This window comes from Prionailurus viverrinus, chromosome A2 (assembly GCF_022837055.1).
Source record: "Prionailurus viverrinus isolate Anna chromosome A2, UM_Priviv_1.0, whole genome shotgun sequence".
Lineage (NCBI taxonomy): Eukaryota > Metazoa > Chordata > Mammalia > Carnivora > Felidae > Prionailurus > Prionailurus viverrinus.
In genome coordinates, this window is record NC_062562.1 from 9,750,132 (window position 1) to 9,771,307 (window position 21,176).

General features: G+C 41.5%; 1 protein-coding gene and 1 pseudogene across 1 annotated transcript; both read left to right on the forward strand.

The window, feature by feature from the left end:
- The first annotated feature begins 10,233 nt into the window (after positions 1-10,233).
- On the forward strand, positions 10,234-11,240 carry LOC125160345 (olfactory receptor 7A17-like; annotated as a pseudogene).
- Positions 11,241-19,140: 7,900 nt separating this feature from the next.
- Positions 19,141-19,969, forward strand: LOC125159004 (olfactory receptor-like protein OLF4). The gene is given in 2 exon segments (XM_047846748.1): positions 19,141-19,914; positions 19,916-19,969. Coding segments are annotated over 2 exon segments (828 nt in total).
- The last annotated feature ends 1,207 nt before the right edge of the window (positions 19,970-21,176 follow it).

Sequence of the window (21,176 nt, forward strand, 5' to 3'; positions counted from 1 at the left end):
TCAGTTGATGGACATTTAGGCTCTTTCCATCATTTGGCTGTTGCTGAAAGTGCTGCTATAAACATTGGGGTACAAGTGCCCCTATGCATCAGTACTCCTGTATCCCTTGGGTAAATTCCTAGCAGTGCTATTGCGGGGTCATCCAGGAGATCTATTTTTAATTTTTTGAGGAATCTCCAACGGTTTTCCAGAGTGGCTGCACCAATTTGCATTCCCACCAACAGTGCAAGAGGGTTCCCGTTTCTCCACATCCTCGCCAGCATCTATAGTCTCCTGATTTGTTCATTTTAGCCACTCTGGTGTGAGGTGATATCTGAGTGTGGTTTTGATTTGTATTTCCCTGATGAGGAGTGACGTTGAGCATCTTTTCACGTGCCTGTTGGCCATCTGGATGCCTTCTTTAGAGAAGTGTCTATTCATGTTTTCTTTCCATTTCTTCACTGGGTTATTTGCTTTTCAGGTGTGGAGTTTGGTGAGTTCTTTATAGATTTTGGATACTAGCCCTTTGTCTGATATGTCATTTTCAAATATCTTTTCCCATTCCGTTGGTTGCCTTTTAGTTCTGTTGATTGTTTCCTTTGTAGTGCAGAAGCTTTTATCTTCATGAGGTCCCAATAGTTCATTTTTGCTACTAATTCCCTTGCCATTGGAGATGGAGACACAGAATCTGAAGCAGGCTCAAGGCTCCAAGATGTCAACACAGAGCCCAATGCACACATCCCAATGTGGGGCTCAAACTCATTAACCATGAGATCATGACCTGAGCTGAATTTGGACACTCAACCAACTGAGCCACCCAAGCACCCCATCTACAAGATATTTAACGAAGAATTAGTACCTATTCTCCTCAAACTACTCCAAAATATTGAATAGGAGGTAAAGCTTCCGAATACATTCAAGCAGGCCAGCATTACCCTGATGCTGGAACCAGACAATGACACCCCCCAAAAAGAAAACTATAGACCAGTATCCTTGATGAAGATAGGTGCAAAAATCCTCAAGAAAATACTAGCAAACCACACACAACAGTATATTAAAAAGATCATTCACGATGATCAGGTAGGATTTATTTCAAGGATACAAGGATGTTTCAATATTTTGAAAATCAATGTTATACACATCAACAGAATGAAGGGTAAAAATCATATGATCATCTCAATAGACGAAGAAAAATCATTTGACAAAATTCAACATTCATTCATGATAAAAATTCAATAAAGTGGGGTTAAAGGCAACATACCTCAACATATAAAGGCCACCTATGAAAATCCCATAGGTAGCATCATACTCAATGGTGAAAAGTGGAGAGCTTTTCCCCCAATGTCAGGAAGAAGAAAATATGTCCACTCACACTTATTCAACATAGTACTGGAAGTCCTAGCCACAGGAATCAGCTAAGAAAAAGAAATAAGGGATATCCATATTGGTAAAGAAGTTAAACTGTCACTATTTGCAGATGACATGATACTATACATGGTAAATCCAAAAGAATCTACCAAAACATTCCTAGAAGTATGGATAAAGAAGATGTGGTATATATACATACAATATACAATCAAAAAGAGTGAAATCTTGCCATTTGAAAGAATGTGGATGGAACTAGAGTGTATTATGCTAAGCGAAATAAGTCAGTCAGAAAAAGACAAATATCATATCATTGCACCCATATGTGGAATTTAAGAAACAAAACAGATGAACATAGGGGAAGTGAGGGAAAATAAGTTAATAACAGAGGGAGTAAAACCATAAGAGGCTCTTGAATACAGAGAATAGGCTGGGGGTTCCTGGAGGGGAGATGGATTGGGGGTTAGCTAAATGGGTGATGGGCATGTATTTAAGGAGGGCACTTATTGGAATGAGCACTGAGTGTTCTATAGAAGTGATGAATCACTGGGTTCTACTCATGAAACCAATACTACAGTGCATGTTAACTAACGTGATTTTACATACATACATGCATACATACATATAAAATTACTAGATTTATTACATTAATTCAGTAAAGTACAAGATACAAAATAAATACCTAGTAATCAGCAACATTTCTGTACCTTAACAACGAAGCAGCTGAAAGAAAAACATTTAAAAACACCATTTACAATTGTACCAAAAAGAATAAAATATTTAGGAATCAACTTAGCCAAAAAGTGAAAGACCTATGCTCCAAAACCTATAATACACTGGTGAAAGAAATTGAAAGTAACATAAATAAATGGAAAGATATTCAATGCTCATGGATTGGAAGAATTATTCTTGTGAAAATGTCCATATTACCCAAAGCAAAGCAATCGACAGATTCAATGCAATATCTATCAAAATACCAACAGCATTTTTCACAAAACTAGAACAAATAATACTAAAATTTGTATGGAACTATAGAGGATCCTGCATAGCCAAAGCAATCCTGAGAAAAAAGAACAGACCTACCAGGTTTCAAGATATACTCCAAAGCTGTAGTAATCAAGACAGTATGCTTTTGGCACAGAAATAGACACATAGGTCAGTGGGACAGAATAAAGACCCCAGAAATAAAGCATGACTAAATGGGTTTAATCTATTACTTGGATGTAAATTTTTAAAAAAATTTAAAAAGGTGAGACTATGGGAAAAGACAGTCTTTTCAATAAATTGTGCTGGGAAAACTGGGCAGATACATGTAAAACAATGAAACAGGACAACTTTCTTACACCATACACGAAAACAAAAATGGATTAAAAGCGTAAATGTGAGACATGAAACTGCCCGAAAAGAACACAGGCAGTAATTTCTCTGACATCAGCTATAGCAACATTTTTCTAGACAAGTCTCCTAAGGCTAGGAAAACAAAAGTAAAAATAAACTATTGGGATTCCATCAAAAGTAAAAGATTTTACACAGCAAAGGAGACAAGAAAACAAAACAAAACAAACGTGATCTATTGAATGGGAGAAGGTATTTGCAAATGATATATCTGATAAAAGGTTAATATCTAAAATACACAAAGAATTCATACAACTAAGCAAAAACAAAAAAACCCAAACAATCCACTTAAAAATTGGGGAGAGGTTCTGAATTGACATGTCTCTAAAGAAGACATCCAGATGGCCAACAGACAAATGAAAAGATGTTCATCATCACTCATCATCAGGGAAATGTAAATCAAAACCACAAGGAGATACCACCTCACACAGGTCAGAAGGGCTAAAATCAGAAACACAACAAACAAGTGCTGGTGATGAAGTGGAGAAAAAGGCACCCTCACACACTGCTGGTGGGAATGCAGCCACTGTGGAAAACAGTGTGGAGGGCCCTCAAAACTTGGAAATAGAACGACAACATGATCCAATAAGTCCATTACTGTTTCCAAAGAAAAGAAAAACGCCAATTTGAAAACATATATGCACCCCTATGTTTATTGCAGTATTCTTTACAACAGACAAGATATGGAAGCAACCTAAGTGTCTGTCAATAGAGGAATGGATAAGGAAAATGTGGCACACAAACGCGCACGCGCACACACACACACACACACACACACACACACGAATATTGATCTGATGTGTCATTTACAAACACCTTCTCCCATTCTGTAGGAAGCCTCTTAATTCTTTTGTTTTCTTCACTGTGCAGAAGCTTTTTACATTGGTGAGGTCCCAATAGTTCACGTTCGCTTTTGTGTCTCTTGCCTACGGCAACACGGGTAACAAGAAGTTGCTATATTTGAGGTCAAAGAGATAGCTGCCTGTGTTCTCCTCTAGGATTTGGGTGCTTTCCTATCTCACATTTAGGTCTTTCATCCATTTTGAATTCATTTCTGTGAATGGTGTGTGGTGTAAGAGAGTGGTCCATTTCCACTAGCATGTTGCTCTCCATTTTGCCAATACCATTGCTTAAGAAGCTGCCTTTTTTCCACTGGACACTTCTTCCTTCTTTGTGGAAGATTGACCATATTGTTTTGGGTCCATTTCTGGGTTTTCTATTCTATTCCATTGTTCTATGGGTCCGTTTTTGTGTCAGTACCATACTGTCTTGATGACTACAGCTTTGTAATACACCTAGAATTACCAAATGTTTTATAAACATCAACCTTTAACCTGTCAAAAACATACGAAACTCCTAGATGATTTGTCAAAAGGATATCAAATCCAAGGATTATTAAACCCATGGTTGTATAGCAAAGGAACACACTTTTTCTTGTTGAAGAAAGAATAGGTATTTTCTAGACTATCAGGAGTTGTGTTTCGGTGAGCCAAGGGGCATTGTCAAGACAGGTTCCTGAGTCCTAGATTTGGAAAAAAAAAAACTTTCACTCAGGTCTGTGAAAAGTTTCAATGTTGGACAAGCCAGGAAAGTTCGAGGAGGAGTAAAAAAAAAATGGATATGCCTGAATTCTAATCTGATCTCTTGGGAACAGGGAATCTACAGGAAAAAATTCCATTCTGTCCAGATAAGTTCCCATGGGGAGATGGGCTCAGGGGTTGGAGTAACAATGGGAATTGTGTCTAACGTTTCAGACACATTTTGCTGTGTCAGATGCAGCAAACATAAGGAGCTGTAAATATCTCCTTGGCTGCAGATCCAGAACATGTTTAATCTGAAGCCGGAGGAGACATGGTTTTTGCATTTGGATTCTTAAGTCTGGTTTGGGGACAAATGTTTCACTCCTTCCTGTTCTGGGAATAGAGCTTGCTTTCCATCATCAACAAACAGGGAGGAATTCTGACTTCTACCTGGAGACCTTCCTCTCAGAGACCCCATCTAGGTGAGTCTCAGAACTCAGCAGGTATTCCAGGGAAGGTTCCGAGAGAATGCAATCTGAAAGCTTTCCTCTGAGGTCACCTGACAGCCTAACGATCCTGGTCTCAGAGCCGAAAGATCATTGTGTTTGTTGGCACGGTGAACTCTTTCATTTTTTTAAGGTTTACTTATATTTGAGACAGAGAGACGGAGACAGGGTAAGAGTATGGGAGGGGCACAGAGAGAGGGGGACCCAGAATCTGAAGCAGACTCCAGGCTCTGAGCTGTCAGCACAGAGCCTGACGTGGGGCTTAAACTCACGAACTGCGACATCATGACCTGAGCCAATGTACTGAGCCACCCAGTCTCTCCCATTTTTTTTTAATGTTTATTTACTTTTGAGAGAAAGAGAGAGGCAAAGTGTAGTGGGGGAGGACCAGAGAGAGAGGGAAATATAGATCTGAGGCAGGTCCCAGACTCTGAGCCATCAGCACAGAGTCTTATGTGGGGTTGGAACTAACCAACTTCGAGATCATGACCTGAGCTGACGTCGGACGCTTAACCGACTGAGCCACCCAGGTGCCCAACCCACTCATTTACAATCAATTTATTTAAGATGTGAAAAAAAGGAAATGTCTGTTGAAATTAGCAATATAAGGATTATTGTTGAAAATTAAGTGGTGGGAATAAAAGATCAGTTGGATGCGACTAACGAGGGAATGCCGGGTACTGTCTTCCAGGATAATCTGAACATTTCCAAAGAGTTTTCAGTTAAAGGAAATATAAAAATATACTATTAGGTATGGAAGGAGGTGCAGTGAGGGAATTTAAACAATATTTTTAAGATGGGGTATTTTGGAGCATATTCTGTATCTTTTAGAAAGGTCCAGACCAATGGAGGGAGCCGCGACCTGGCAACTGCAGTTCTGGAGACATACATTTCACAGAATCTTCTCTCCATTAGGTCCCTTAAAAAGTTTATTTAAAACTCGAACAGGCATATGCTAGAGGGTTTTATTTTGCACTTATTTCATCACCTGGAGGACGAATTTATGTTGGGGTTTATTGGCCACTTACTTTCCCTGTCGTAAATTATCAGTGTAACTTCTTTGCCTTTTACATCGAGTCTGAGTGTTCTTTTCTTTGTTTGTTGCTCCTGCTGAATCATTTTCTTGCTTCCTCTTGATTGCATTTTTTTCACACAAATAATTCTACTCCTGAAACCAATATTACACTATAATTTAACCAACTAGAATTTAAATAAAAACTTAAAAAAACAAAAAAAATTTGCAAATTTTAAGCCAAGTTTACTATTTGCTGTTTAATTCTTGTATGTATGTACAGATATATTTTCTGGGTGGTGTGAGAGTTTATAAACTTTGAGTGGTCAAATCTACCAGTGGGCCATATTTTCTCCCCCACCCATTGCTTTCTATGTGCCTTGTAGTCATAAACTGCCTTTTGTATGTATTGCCACCTACCTCCCATCTGTGCTTCCTCACTGCTACCTTTTGTTTTGTGATTGGATCTATTTTCGAAACTAGCAGTCGTCCTTCTGCCGTCCTGTGGAAACATGAATTTCTCTTGCATTCAACTTATATGTTTCTCACAAGTGTGTGTGACCCCACTTATGTTTGTATAGAATGAAACTATAGTTTTACAGTCTGCTCCCTGCATTTTTTTAAATTTTTTTAACGTTTATTTATTTTTGAGACAGAGAGAGACAGAGCATGAACAGGGGAGGGGCAGAGAGAGAGGGAGACACAGAATCTGAAACAGGCTCCAGGCTCTGAGCTGTCAGCACAGAGCCTGACGCGGGGCTCAAACTCACGGACCGTGAGATCATGACCTGAGCTGAAGTCAGACGCTTAACCGACCAAGCCACCCAGGCGCCCCCCTGCATTATTTTTAAAGTCAGTTATAATCACAATTCTTGTTTTCCTATTCTTTTTGAGGTTTTTGCCTATTCCATTTTGATTTTGAGACGTGTGTTAATGTGATGAAATTATATTTTATATCTTCTCCTACAGAAGAGTCTTTTTAACTCAATTTTAATTAATAAGTTTATTTTGAATTCACTATTTATCCCGGTTTTCTTCTCCCTGCTATTCCTTGTATTTTATAAATTCCATTTTCTAAAAATGTGTTACTATATAAATGCACACCTTTATGAAACAGCAAAAAAAAAATGAATGAAAGAAGTGAGGTCCTTCTCATTTGGATCTTACATTAAATGAGGAAAGCAGAGTGGCGGAAATAAATGTGTATCTGACACAATGTTCTCAGGGATAGACATATGAAGAAAGGAAACACGTTTTTGCATACTCACACGCACACACATATAACTCAACAAGGAGAACCATGAGTGATTGGTCTGCACCATGACCACGTACGACGTGCTCTGATATTTTCTATTGTGCCTTAGTTTTTCTATTCTAGTTTATTCTTGCAAACCACACCCTGACCCCACAAATGGTCCCAGTCTCAGAATATGGAAAACATTCCTCTCCCTGGTTCTCTGTTCCTGTGCTGGTAGCTCCCTGTTTGTGTTCTCTCTCCTTTCATTGACAACTCCTGTGAGCACAATCTCTCATTTGTTCATGCAATATGTATTTATTACCACTGTCCCCAACCAAACTATGTCTGGGGTAAAGGATGGGAGTAAGTATAACATGCCCAGGGCACCCACAGTCTAGCAGGGAAACATATATGGAATTAAATAAAAATTACAGTGATAACACCACATCTAAATTATCACAAAAGAAAGTCTTTTTTTTTTCTTGTGGGAATGTCAAAACACACACACACACACACACACACACACACACACACATGCATGAAGGAGACGACTCCTTGCTGTCTGAAAGAGGAGATGGGAGTTTCAAGACAGAAGAGGTGAAAACTTCCAAATAGACCAGTGGATGATTCCAACCAGAGGGGAAGCAGGTGTGTAGGGGCTCGGAGTCTTGAGACTGGGGCTTGAGATGAAGCTACAACCCAAGTTCAGTGTCGGTAGAATTGATGTGGGTGAGGCAGCATGAGTGCAAAGCTGTTGGGTCAGTCAGGGGAGGCAAGCCAAGTGTTGGAAATATGGATTTGGGGTTCATTCTCCAGGGGGGAGTCAGATGAAAGCATTAAATCAGGAAGGTGGACAGTAACATAATTGTAATATAGACAGATCTCTCGGGGGTAAATGGGAATATTGGCTAGAGGGGTGCTAGCCTGTGATGGGTGGAGAGAGGAAGAAAACTGAAATAAGGCTGTATAACTGGGGCCCCAGAAGTGGGGAAGTGATGGGGACTTTGAGAGAAGAAAAAGTCGGTCAAATCTCCTCACCAGTAAGAAGCAGTCATTATCAATTGAGGGAACTATGCTAAGTTCTTTATGGCGTGTTCACTAAATCTGCCAACCACCTGAGCAGGATAGATACCTCTAGCCCTACTATTTGGGGAATGATATTAGCATTTACAATAGTTTGGTTGGGAAGGTGGGGGAAGAGAAGAGAGGGAAACAAACCACAGGAGATTCATAGGGATAGAGAGCAAACTCAGGGTTGATAGAGCAGGTGGGTGGGGATGAGCTAGATGGGTGATGGGGATTAAGGAGGGTAATTGCTGTGATGAGCACTGGGTGTTGTCAGTGATGAATCACCGAATTCTATTCCTGAAAACAATATGTTGCACTGTATGTTACCTGAGTAGAATTTAAATGAAAAAAAGAGTAGTTTGCTTTGTTCTTCAAATTCAAAAAGCAAACATATGTAGATCCAAAATTCAAAATACGAGTCTCTGATGATGAAGGTGTTGCATTTTATATCACTTATAAGAGGTGGGGTTTTGTTAGCAAATAATCTTTTAAAATCCGTCACTTTTGATGTACTCTGTATATTATCCTTAGAGAATTGTGGGGGTTTTCCCTTGCTTGTTATTTAGCGGGATGTCTTGATAACTTAGACATCCTAACTTTTCCGTTTAGATACATTGCTTTTTGCTGCTTCATTATTCTGGGCTTGAAGGAGACGTACCTGGGGTTGGGGTGTTGCCAGAACAGAAGACACATTCTCATTCCGCTGCTAGGGGCCGCCTCAACTCATAGATCTTTCTTTCCACTTTTCTTGCTCTCAGTTTTTGAAAATGATATTTTAATTTCTTTAAACACTGGCTATGAAAAGTTCATATTAATGCGGAGACCCATGTTTACATGCTCATAGAAGACTTAACTACTGGAACTTGGATGTATTTTCACATCTTTAGAGGAAAGAAAATCTCTTGTCAACAGCTTGCCTTGTATCAGTGTTTACCTAATTAATGTGCCTCGAGGTGAGAATAGTCTAGTTGTGACATGGTCCTAGGAGACTAGGGGGCACGCACGTGTATGTATGTGTGCGCGCGCGTGTGTGTGTGTGTGTGTGCCATGAGCGGTTCTCAAAGCAGAGGTCCTGGAACCCATAGCTCCATAATGTGACCCTTAATATACAGATGCCAGATTATTACCCAACACATGAAGATACGAAGGGGGCCCATTTGTATCCAAAGATTCTTTGGACACAAAATCAATAAAGTGCAAGGGACGCTATGTGAAGGAGGGATTCCTTGTGCCGTGAAGTTTCATCAGTACCCGGGAGGCCACCTTGTTCCTCAACATTCCCTGCCACCATCTGTCACCACTCTTCCTCTTGCTCATTCCCCTCAACGCAATGGCTTTGGTTGACCATTGAATGACCAATGAAAATTGGCTTTTAAAACAACAAACAAACCAACAAAAAGAAAGATGATGACAGGGAGTGGGAGATACTGGCTTCCAGTTAAGGAACGAAGGACACACAGGACTAAAAGGCACAGCAAAGGGAATATAGTCAGTGATACTATCAGAACATTGTGTGGTGACAAATGGCGGCTCCACGTGTGGTGAGCATGGTGTGATGTGTAAAACTGTTGGATTGTACACCCCACACTGCTGTAACATGGTGCATCAACCACCCTCAGGTTTTAAAAATTGATTAAAAAAAATTACTTTTCTCAGAGCCTCTGCACTGGTCGTTCCCTCTGATTGGTGTCCTTTTCCCCAGAGGACTTTGTGTCTCCTTCTGTCTCCTTGAGGCCTCTGTTTAGATGTGTTTTGGTATGCCCGAATAACCAGTAAAAAGTAACATCTTCACCCGTTCTTTCCTTTACACAAGCTTTGTTTTTCTTCATAGCACCTGTCACCTTCTCATATTTTATCCACTCTTTCATTTGCTTATCCTCTGTCTCCATCACTGAACCTTATAGACTTTTATTTTTTGACACCTGTACTCTTTGCCTGGAGATTAGTCAGTGCTCAAGTTTATTCCTCAAACGGGTGACAGAATTTCTCATTAAAACTATAGAATCCATGAGTATTAGGGGAAAAAGCTAAGTGTGGGATGTGAAGTCCTATTCAAAGCTGGCATGAGGGAGTCCCCAGAGGGGGCAAGTTCTATCCAAAAAACAATGGATATTGAATTTTTGAAAGAAAAATAAAAATTATAGAATTTCAATGATATTTGCAATGTTCATTGTTGAGAAACTCGGTCATGCTATTTTTTGTTCCCTGATAGTCCCCTCTAGCCCATGGAACCAGGAAATGATTCACAAATTTCAGAATTTTTTCTTCTGGGACTGTCAAAGGAACCAGAGCTGCAGCTCCTCATTTTTGGGCTTTTCCTCTCCATGTACCTGATCACTGTGTTTGGGAACCTGCTCATCCTCCTGGCCGTCAGCTCTGACTCCCACCTCCACACCCCCATGTACTTCTTCCTTGCCAACCTGTCCTTTGTAGACATCTGCTTCACCTCCACCACCATCCCGAAGATGCTCTGGAACATCCAGACCCAGAGCAAAGTCATAACTTATGCAGGCTGCATCACACAGATGTATTTTTTCCTACTCTTTGCTGGATTGGACAATTTTCTACTGTCTGTGATGGCCTATGACCGGTTCGTGGCCATCTGTCAGCCCTTGCACTACATGCTGATCATGAAACCCACCTACTGTGGGCTGCTTGTTCTGGTGTCCTGGATGATGAGCACCCTGAACTCCTTATTACAAACCTTAATGATGTTGTGCCTGTCCTTCTGTACAGAGGTGGAAATCTCCCACTTTTTCTGTGAAATCAATCAGGTGGTCCTGCTTGCCTGTTCTGATCCCTTTCTTAATGACATGCTGATGTATTTTGCAGCTGGATTGTTGGGTGGTGCTTCCCTAGCTGGGATCCTTTACTCTTATTCTAAGATAGTTTCTTTTGTATGTGGGATCTCATCAGCTCAGGGCAAGTATAAGGCATTTTCCACCTGTGCGTCTCACCTCTCGGTTGTCTCCCTATTTTATTGTACTGGCCTGGGAGTGTACCTTAACTCTGCTGCTACCCAGAGCTCCCACTCGAGTGCAACAGCCTCAGTGATGTACGCAGTGGTCACACCCATGCTGAACCCCTTCATCTACAGCCTGAGGAACAAAGACATAAAGAGGGCTCTGAAGAGAATCGTTGGGGTTCTAGTGTTGTAAAGGCCAATTGTCCTGGGGCTGCAGACATGCCATGATTGCAGAGCTCAAAGCATCAGAGCCAGGAACTGCTATTCTTTGATCAGACTGTGGGAGTAGAATCTGCTCCTCCTATTTATTTCTTGGAATTCCCATTTGTTTGATTTCAACTTCTCCATACATTTCAATAACTCACTTTATTAAGCTTCTGATCTGTCTTATATACGGTTTCTCCTTTGTCCACTCTCATACGTTCCCAATGTTTTCCCAAATGTTGGATCACAAATGCCTGTACATTTCTGTATCTTACAATGGGCAAGTTGGATTTTATTTTATTTCTTTCCAAGATTTTATTTAAATTTACATAGTTAGCATATAGTGTAGAATTGGTTCAGTAGTATAGTTTAGTGATTCTTCACTTACCCAGTTCCCATCACAAGCACCCTTCTTTTTATTTTTTATTTTTTTTACGTTTATTTATTTTTGAGACAGAGAAAGACAGAGCATGAATATGGAGGGGCAGAGAGAGAGGGAGACACAAAATCTGAAACAGGCTCCAGGCTCTGAGCTGTCAGCACAGAGCCCAACGCGGGGCTCGATCTCACGGACAGCGAGATTGTGACCTGAGCCGAGGTTGGCCGCTTAACCGACTGAGCCACCCAGGCGCCCCATAGGCACCCTTCTTAATGCCTCTCACCCATTTAGTCCATCCCCTCACCCACCTTCCTTCCAGCAACCCTCAGTTTGTTCTCTATTGTTAAGAGTCTCTTTATGATAAAAATACTCAAGGACGTAGGGATAGAAGGAACATGCTTTAACATCATAAAAGCCGTATATGAAAGTCCCAAGAATAATATCATCCTCAATGAGGAAAAATGGAGTGCTTTCCTAAGATCATGAACATGATAGGCATGCCACTCTCACCACTATAGTTCAATAGTACTTGAAGTCCTAGCCTCAGGATTCAGACAACAAAAAGAAAAGGCATCCAGTTTGGCAAAGAAGAAGTCAAACTTTCCCTCTTTGCAGATCACATGATACTCTACATGGAAAACCTGACTCCACCAAAAAAATGGCTAGAGCTGATACATGAATTCGATCAAGTCACAGGTTATAAAATCCATGTACAGAAATAGGTTGCATTTCTATACACCAATAATGAAGCAGCAGAAAGAGATATCAAAGAATTGATCCCATTTACAGTTGCACCAAAACACCCCAAGATACCTAGGAATAAACCTAACCAAAGAGGTAAAAAATCTATACACTGAAAACTATAGAAAGCTTATGAAAGAAATTGAAGAAGAACAAAAGAAATGGAAAAACATTCCACGTTCATGGATTGGAAGAGCAAATATTGTTAAAATATTGATCCTACCCAAAGCAATCTACATATGTAATGCAATCTCCATCAAAATACCCCAGGATTCTTCACAGATCTAGAACAAATAATGCTAAAATCTGTATGGACCCAGAAAAGCCAAAACAATTCTGAGAAGAAAACCAAAGCTGGATGCATCACAATTCTGGACTTCAAGATGTATTTCAAAGCTGTAATCATCAAGACGGTATGGTATTGGCACAAGAACAGACAAATCGACCAATGGAACAGAATAAAACACACAGAAATGGACCCACAAACGTATGGCCAACTAATCTTTGACAAAACAGGAAATAATACCCAATGGAAAAAAGACAGTCTCTTCAGCAAATGGTGTTGGGAAAACTGGACCTCAACATACAGAAGAATGAACCTGGACCACTTTCTTACACCATACACAAGAATAAACTCAAATGGCTGAAAGACCTAAACTCCATCAAAATCCTAGAGGAGAAAACAGGCAACAACTTCCTTGACCTCAGCCACAGCAACCTCTTACTTGACATGTCTCCAGAGGCAAGGGAAATAAAAGCAAAAATGAACTTTTGGGATCTCATCAAGATAAAAAGCTTCTGCACAGTGAAGGAAATAATCAGTAAAACTACAAGGCAACTGAAGGAATGGGAGAAGATATGTGCAAATAACATATCAGATAAAAGGTTAATATCAAAAATCTACAAATAACTTATCAAATTCAACACTCAAAAAACCAAACCATCCAGTGAAGCATTGGCAAAAGAAATGAGTAGACACTTTTCCAAAAAAAACATTCAGATGGCTAATAGACACACGAAAAGATGCTCAACATCTCTCATAAGGAAACTATAAATCAAAACCACAATGAGTTACCACCTCACACCTGTGAGAATGGCTAAAATTTAACAACTCAGGAAACAACAGATGTTGGCAAGGATGCAGAAAAGTGGAACCCTTTTGCACTCCATTTGGGAATGCAAACCGGTGTAGCCACTCTGAAAACAGTATGGAGGTTCCACCAAAAAAAAAAAATGGAACTACCCTACGGGGCAGCAATTGCACTACTAGCTATTTAGCCAAGGGACACAGGAGTGGTGATCAAAGGGTCACGTGTACTCCAATATTGATAGCAGCACTATCATCAATCCACAAAGAATGGAAAGAGCCCAAATGTCCATTGACTGATGAACTTATAAGGAAGAAGTGGTATACACACACACACACACACACACACACACACACACACACACACACTGGAATATTACTCAGTGATCCATAAGAATCAAATCTTGCCATTTGCAACATGGATGGAACTAGAGTGTATTATGCTAAGCAAATCTGGTCAGCCAGAAAAAGGCAAATATCATATAATTTCACTCCGACGTGGCATTTAAGAAACAAAACAGATGATCATAGGAAAATGTAAGCAAAAATAAGATACAGAGATGGAGACAAACCATAGAAGACTCTTCAAGACAGAAAAGAACTGATGGTTACTGGAGGGGAGGTGGCTGCAGGAATGGGCTAGATGGGTGATGGGTATTAAGGAGGCCACTGGTGATAAGCACTGGGTGTTAGATGTAAGTGATGAATCATTAAATTCTATTCCTGAAATCATTATTACACTATATGTTAACTAACTTGGTTGAATAAAAAATAAATAAATAAAAGTAAAAAGAAATGTAAATAACTCATACAACTAAACAGCAACAAAAAACAATGGGCAGAGAATCTGAATAGACATTTCTCTAAAGGAGACATCCAGGGGCGCCTGGGTGGCTCAGTCGGTTAAGCGTCCGACTTCAGCTCAGGTCACCATCTCGCGGTCCGTGGGTTCGAGCCCCGCGTCAGGCTCTGGGCTGATGGCTCAGAGCCTGGAGCCTGCTTCCAATTCTGTGTCTCCCTCTCTCTCTGCCCCTCCCCCGTTCATGCTCTGTCTCTCTCTGTCTCAAAAATAAATAAAAAACGTTAAAAAAATTTAAAAAAAGATAAAAAATAAATAAAAAATAAAAAAAATAAAGGAGACATCCAGATGGCCAACAGACAAATGAAAATATGCTCAGCATTTCTCATCATCAAGGAAATGTAAATCAAAACCACAATTGAGATACCAACTCACATATGTTGGAATGGCTAAAATCAAAAGCACAACAAACAACAAATGCTGGTGACAATGTGGAGAAAAAGGTACCTTGCACACTTTGGGTTCGAATGCAAACTGGTGCAGCCACTGTGGAAAACGGTGTGGAGGGGCCTCAAAATTTAAAAATAGGACTACCTTACGATCCAAGAATTCCACTACTGTTTCCAAAGAAAACAAAAATGCTAAATTGAAAAGATATACGCACCCCTAGGTTTATTGCAGCATTCTTTACAACAGACAAGATATAGAAGCAACCTAAGTGTCTATCAATAAATGAATGGATAAGGAAAATGTGGAACACACACACACACACACACACACACACACACACGAATATTTATCTGATGTGTCATTCACAAACATCTTCTCCCATTCTTTGTGCAGCCTTTCAATTCTCTTGCTTGTTTTCTTCACTGTGCAGAAGATTTTTACTTTGGTGAAGGTCCAATAGTTCATGTTTGCTTTTGCTTCCCTTGCCTCCTGCAACATGTCTAATAAGAAGTTGCTAAATCCGAGGCCAAAGAAATAGCTACCTGTGTTCTCCTCCAGGATTTTGATGGTTTCCTGCCTCACGTTTAGGTCTTTTGGAATTTTGAATTTATTTTTGTGTATGGTGTAAGCAAGTGATCCAGCTGACTTTGCCTGTTGCCACCCAATTTTCCAGCATCATTTTTGAAGAGACCGCCTTTTTTCCATTGGATATTCTTTCCTGCTTGGTGAAGATTGCCCGTATCATTGTGGGTCCATTTCTGGGTTCTCTATTGTGTTTCATTGATCTGTGTGTCTGTTTTTGTGTCAGTACCATACTGTCTTGATGACTACAGCTTTGTAATACACCTAGAATTACGAAATGTTTTATAAATGTCAACTTTTAACCTGTATTAAAAATACAAAACTCCTAGTTGATTTGTCAAAAGAATTATGAATCCAAGGATTATTGTACCCATGGTTTTCCAGCAAATGAGCACATCTTTGCTTGGAGGAGAGGGAATAGGTATTTTCTAGACTATCAGGAGTTGTGTTCCCACCACAACCCATGTTTTAAAGAACCAAGGGTCATAGTCAACACAGGTTCCTGAGCCATAGATTTGGAAAAAAACTTTCACTCAGGTCTGTGAAAAGTTTCAATGTTAGAGCTCTGGAAGCCAGGAAAGTTCGAGGAGGAGTAATAAAAATCGGATATGCCTGAATTCTAACCTGTATCTTGGGAACAGAGAATCTACAGGAAAAAAATTCCATGCTGTCCAGATATGTTCCCATGGGGAGATGGGCTCAGTGGTTGGAGTAATAATGGGAAACGTGTCTAAGGAGTTGGTGCAGAGAACAGATACATCAAACATAAGGAGCTATAAATATTTCCTCTGCTGCAGATCCAGACATGGTTAACCCGAAGCTGGAGGAGACGTGGTTTTTGCATTTGGATTCTTCAGCCTGTTTGAATGCTTCACTCCTTCCTGTTCTGGGAATACAGCTTCACTCTCGATCATCAACCAACAGGAAGGAATTCAGACTTCCACCTGGAGACGTTCCTGTCACAGACCCCATCCAGGTGAGGCTCAGAGCTCAGCAGGTATTTCAGGAAAGGTTCAGAGAGATTGGTAGCTGGAAGCTATTTAATAGACTATTTAATATACTGTTTAATAGTCTGTGAGAATATTAAAAGGAACTATACCCACGAAGACTCATGAGGGAGAGGACTCCTTGCTTCAGAAAGAGGAGATAGGACTTTCAGGATAGAGAAGAGGTGAAAAACTCCAAACGGACCAGAGGGTGACTCCAAGCAGAGAGAAGCAGGGGTGTAGAGGCTCCGAGACCTGAGCCGGGCCTTCCGGAGAAGCTACAACTCAGGCTCGGTGTGTGTGAGATCGAAGGGGTGAGGCGGTGTGAGTGTAAAGCTGGTGGGTCGGTCAGGGGAGGCAAGCCAAGTGTTGGAAGGTATGGAATTGGGGGTTCATTCTCCAGGGAGGGGTCACTAGGAAGGGGTTAAGGTGGACAGTCGTGTAATTGCAATATTAGAAAGACCTCTTGGGTAATTGTGACTATTGGCTAGAGAAGTGACAGTCCATGATAGGTGGGGACAGGACAAGGAACTGAAATAAGGCAGTCGATTTGGGACCCCAGAGGTGGGGAAGCGATGGGGACTTTGAGAGAAGAAAAAAAATCAGCCAAATCTCCTCACCAGTGAGAAGCACTCATTGTCAACACAGGGAGCTGTGCTAAGCTCTATATGGCGTATTCACTAAATCTGCCACCTACCTGAGCAGGATAGATACCTCTAGCCCTACCATTTGGGGAAGAATATTAGCATTCACAATAGTTTGGTTGGGAAGGTGGGGGAAAAGAAGGGAGGAAACAAACCAGAAGAGACTCATAACGATAGAGAACAAATTGAGGGTTGATGGAGGCAGGTGGGTAGGGATGGGCTAGATGGGAGGTGGGGATTAAGGAGGGCAATTGCTGCCATGGGCACTGGGTGTGGTAAGTGATGAATCACTGAATTCTGCTCCTGAGACCAATATTACACTGTATGTTACCTGACGAGAGTTTACAGGAGGAAGAAAAAGAATAGTTTGGCTGGTTCTCCAAGTCCAAAGCAAACGTGTGGAGATTCCCAATTCAAAACTGGTTTCTGATTGTAAAAGCTTAGCATTTTATATCATTTAGAAAAGTTGTTCTTTAGCAAATAATTTTCTAAAACCCCCCACTTTTCTTGTACCCTGTGTATTTCCTTTTGTGAATTGTGGGTATCTTCCCTTGTTATTCTGGTGGGATGTCTTGATAACATGAAGACATTCCTACTTTTTCTTTTGGATAAATTGCTTTTTGCCGCTTTATTATTCTGGGCATCAAGGAGATGTACCTGGGGTTGGGGTGTCGCCAGAACCAGGGACACTTTCTCGTTATCAACACCAGGGGCCACCTGAGCTCATTAGATCTTTCTCCCCACTTGTCTTGTTCTCAGTTTTTGAATTTGATTTTTATGTTTCTGTAAATACTGGACACAAAATGATCACGTTAAAATCAAGACTCATGTCTACATACTCACGGGAGACTTAACTACTAGAATTTGGATGTTTTTGCAACTTATAGGAAAGACAATCTGATATTGCACAGCTTGCCTTGTATCATTGTTTGCCTAATTATTGCTACTGGAGGTGAGAATAGTCTGGTTGTGACATGGTCCAAGGAGGCTATAGAGCGTGTGTGTGTGTGTGTGTGTGTGTGTGTGTGTGTATGTGATGAGCAGTTCTCAAGACAGAGGTCCTGGAACCCATACCTCCAATACATGACCCTTAAAATACAGGTGCCAGGTTAGTACCGACAATGAATATAAGAAGGGTGCCCATTCCTGTTCAAAGATTCCTTGGAAACGAAATTAATAAAGTGCAAGGAACACCATGTGAAGGAGGGGTTCCTTGTGCTGGGAAGTTTCATCGGTGTCCGGGAGGCCACCTCATTCCTCAACATTCCCTGCCACCACCTCTCATCAGTATTCCTCTGGCTCCTTCCCCTGGACACACTGGCTTTCTTTTGAGCCTGGGTCTTTAACACAATATGCAAACAACAAAAGGCAGGATGGTGAAGGGGAGTGGGAGACACTGGCTTCCGGTTGAGGAATTCCTTCCATGTTAAGGAAGGGGAGACTCAGAGGAGGTAAAGGCCCAGCGGAGGGAATACTGTCAGTGATGCTGTCACAGGCTGTGTGGTGACAGATGGCAACTCCATGCCTGGTGAGCAGGGCGTGATGTTGACACTTGTTGAATCACTGTGTGGCGCCCCCCAAACTAACGTGACCTGGTGTGTCGACCACCCTCATGCTTTAAAAACTTAATTTAGAAAAACTCACGTCTTTCCTCAGAGCCGTCGCACTCATAGTTCCCTCCGACGGGCACGCTCTTCCCCAGAGGACCTTGTGTCTCCTGTCTCCTCAAGGGCTCTGTTTACATGTGTGCCGGTGTGCCCGAACAACCCGGAAGAGCCATCCCTCCATCCACGCTTCCCTTTACACAGGCTTTGTTTTTCCTCACGGCACCTGTCACCTCCATATTTTATCTGGTCTTTATTTGCTTATCCCCTTTCTCCATCACTGAACCCTCCAGGCTTTTGTTTCTAGACACTTATACGCTTTGTGTGAAGGTTAGTCAGTGCTCAAGGTTATTCCTCAAATGGGTGACAGAATTCCTCATTAAAAGTATAGAAAATATGAGCACTTGGGGAAAATGTTAAGTGTGGGAAGTGAATACCTATTCAGAGCTGGCAAGGAGATGCTGAGAGGGGACAAGTTCCATACAAAAACGATGGATATTCACTTTTGAATGCAAAATAAGAATTGTAGCATTTCAATGATATTTGCAATGTTCAATATTGAGAAAATCAGTCATGTTATTTTTTTTTGTTTGTTCCCTGGTAGTCACTTCCAGCACATGAATCCAGGAAATGAAACACAAATCTCAGATTTTTTTCTTCTGGGATTTTCAGAGAGACCAAAACTGCAGCCCCTCATATTTGGGCTTTTCCTCTCCATGTACCTGATCACAGTGTTTGGGAACCTGCTCATCCTCCTGGCCATCAGCTCTGACTCCTGCCTCCACACCCCCATGTACTTCTTCCTGGCCAACCTGTCCTTTGTAGACATCTGCTTCACCACCACCACCGTCCCAAAGATGCTTTGGACCATCCAGACACAGAGCAAACACATAACCTATGAGAACTGCATCACACAGATGTATTTTTTCCTGCTCTTTGCAGGATTAGACATCTTTCTTCTGACAGTGATGGCCTATGACCGCTTTGTGGCCATCTGTCACCCCCTACACTACATGGTCATCATGAATCCCCGGCTCTGTGGACTGCTGGTTCTGGTGTCCTGGATCATGTGTGTCCTGAATTCCTTGTTACAAACCTTAATGGTGTTGGGGCTGTCCTTCTGTACAACCTTGGAAATCTCCCACTTTTTCTGTGAACTCAATCAGATGATCCAACTTGCCTGTCCTGACACCTTTATTAATAACTTGGTGATGTATCTTGCAGCTATGCTGCTGGGTGGTGCTTCGTTGGCCGGGATCCTTTACTCGTACTCTAAGATAGTTTCCTCCATCCGTGGGATATCATCAGCTCAGGGCAAGTATAAGGCATTTTCCACCTGTGCATCTCACCTGTCGGTTGTCTCCTTATTTTTTTGTACGAGCCTAGGAGTGTACCTCAGCTCTGCTTCTACCCAGAGCTCCCACTCAAGTGCCACAGCCTCGGTGATGTACACGGTGGTCACGCCCATGCTGAACCCCTTCATCTACAGCCTGAGGAACAGAGACATAAGGAGGGCTCTGAAAAGAATCGTTGGGGTCCAGCAATGCATGGGACAATCATCCTGAGGCGAAAGACGTGCCCATGATTGCAGGGCTCAGAGCCTCAGAGCCAGGAACTGCTAATCTTTGATCACACTGGGGAAGTAGAATCTGCTCCTTCTATTTACTTCCTGGCATTTCTGTTTGTTAGAATTCAACTTTTCTATACATTGAGGTAACTCACTTTATCAAGACTCCACTCTGTCTGATATACCAATTCACCTTTGTTCACTTTCATACGTTCCCAGTGTTTTCCCAAATGTTGGATCACAAATGCCTGGAAATTTCTTTATCTTACAATGGGCAAGTTGGTCTCCTTAAAAATAATTTCATTTCGGGGCGCCTGGGTGGCGCAGTCGGTTAAGCGTCCGACTTCAGCCAGGTCACAATCTTGCGGTCCGGGAGTTCGAGCCCCGCGTCGGGCTCTGGGCTGATGGCTCAGAGCCTGGAGCCTGTTTCTGATTCTGTGTCTCCCTCTCTCTCTGCCCCTCCCCCGTTCATGCTCTGTCTCTCTCTGTCCCAAAAATAAATAAACGTTGAAAAAAAAATTAAAAAAAAATAATAATTTCATTTCAAATTATTTATACCATGCCATATAAAATTTCCCTAATTTTCCCCAAAGAATAATCCCAAGGTGAGTTATTCATGTGGAAAAACACTACACTTGGCCCCTAGGCCCCCTACATAATTTTATTGTAGATGGAAATACAAAGCCACTGCTTTCACCTGGAATCTGTGAATCTCTTTTAAGTCCCTTCCTTAAGAACTCTTTGATGATGTGAATTCTAGCAGGGGTCCATTTAAGCCTCAGGCTATTGACACCAATGCTTAGGTAGGAAAAGCCAGGCATTTGCATATGCCCTTGTGCTTGTGGACATTCCCCCAAGTGTTTCCCTGACCAGAGCCTATGCTGTGACTGCCCTGGCCTTTGGGTTCTTATTTTGGTCACACCTCAGCAACACCCACCAGAGGACTCTAAAAACACAAGGTTCATTGCTCACAAATGTTGAGGGCACATGGGATTCCCAAAGGCCATTGAAGGAGGTCTCAGAGAGGGAGAGACTTTAACAGGGAAGGAAAGAGAGCTCTATGAAGGATCTGGCTCTTGGGGGGTC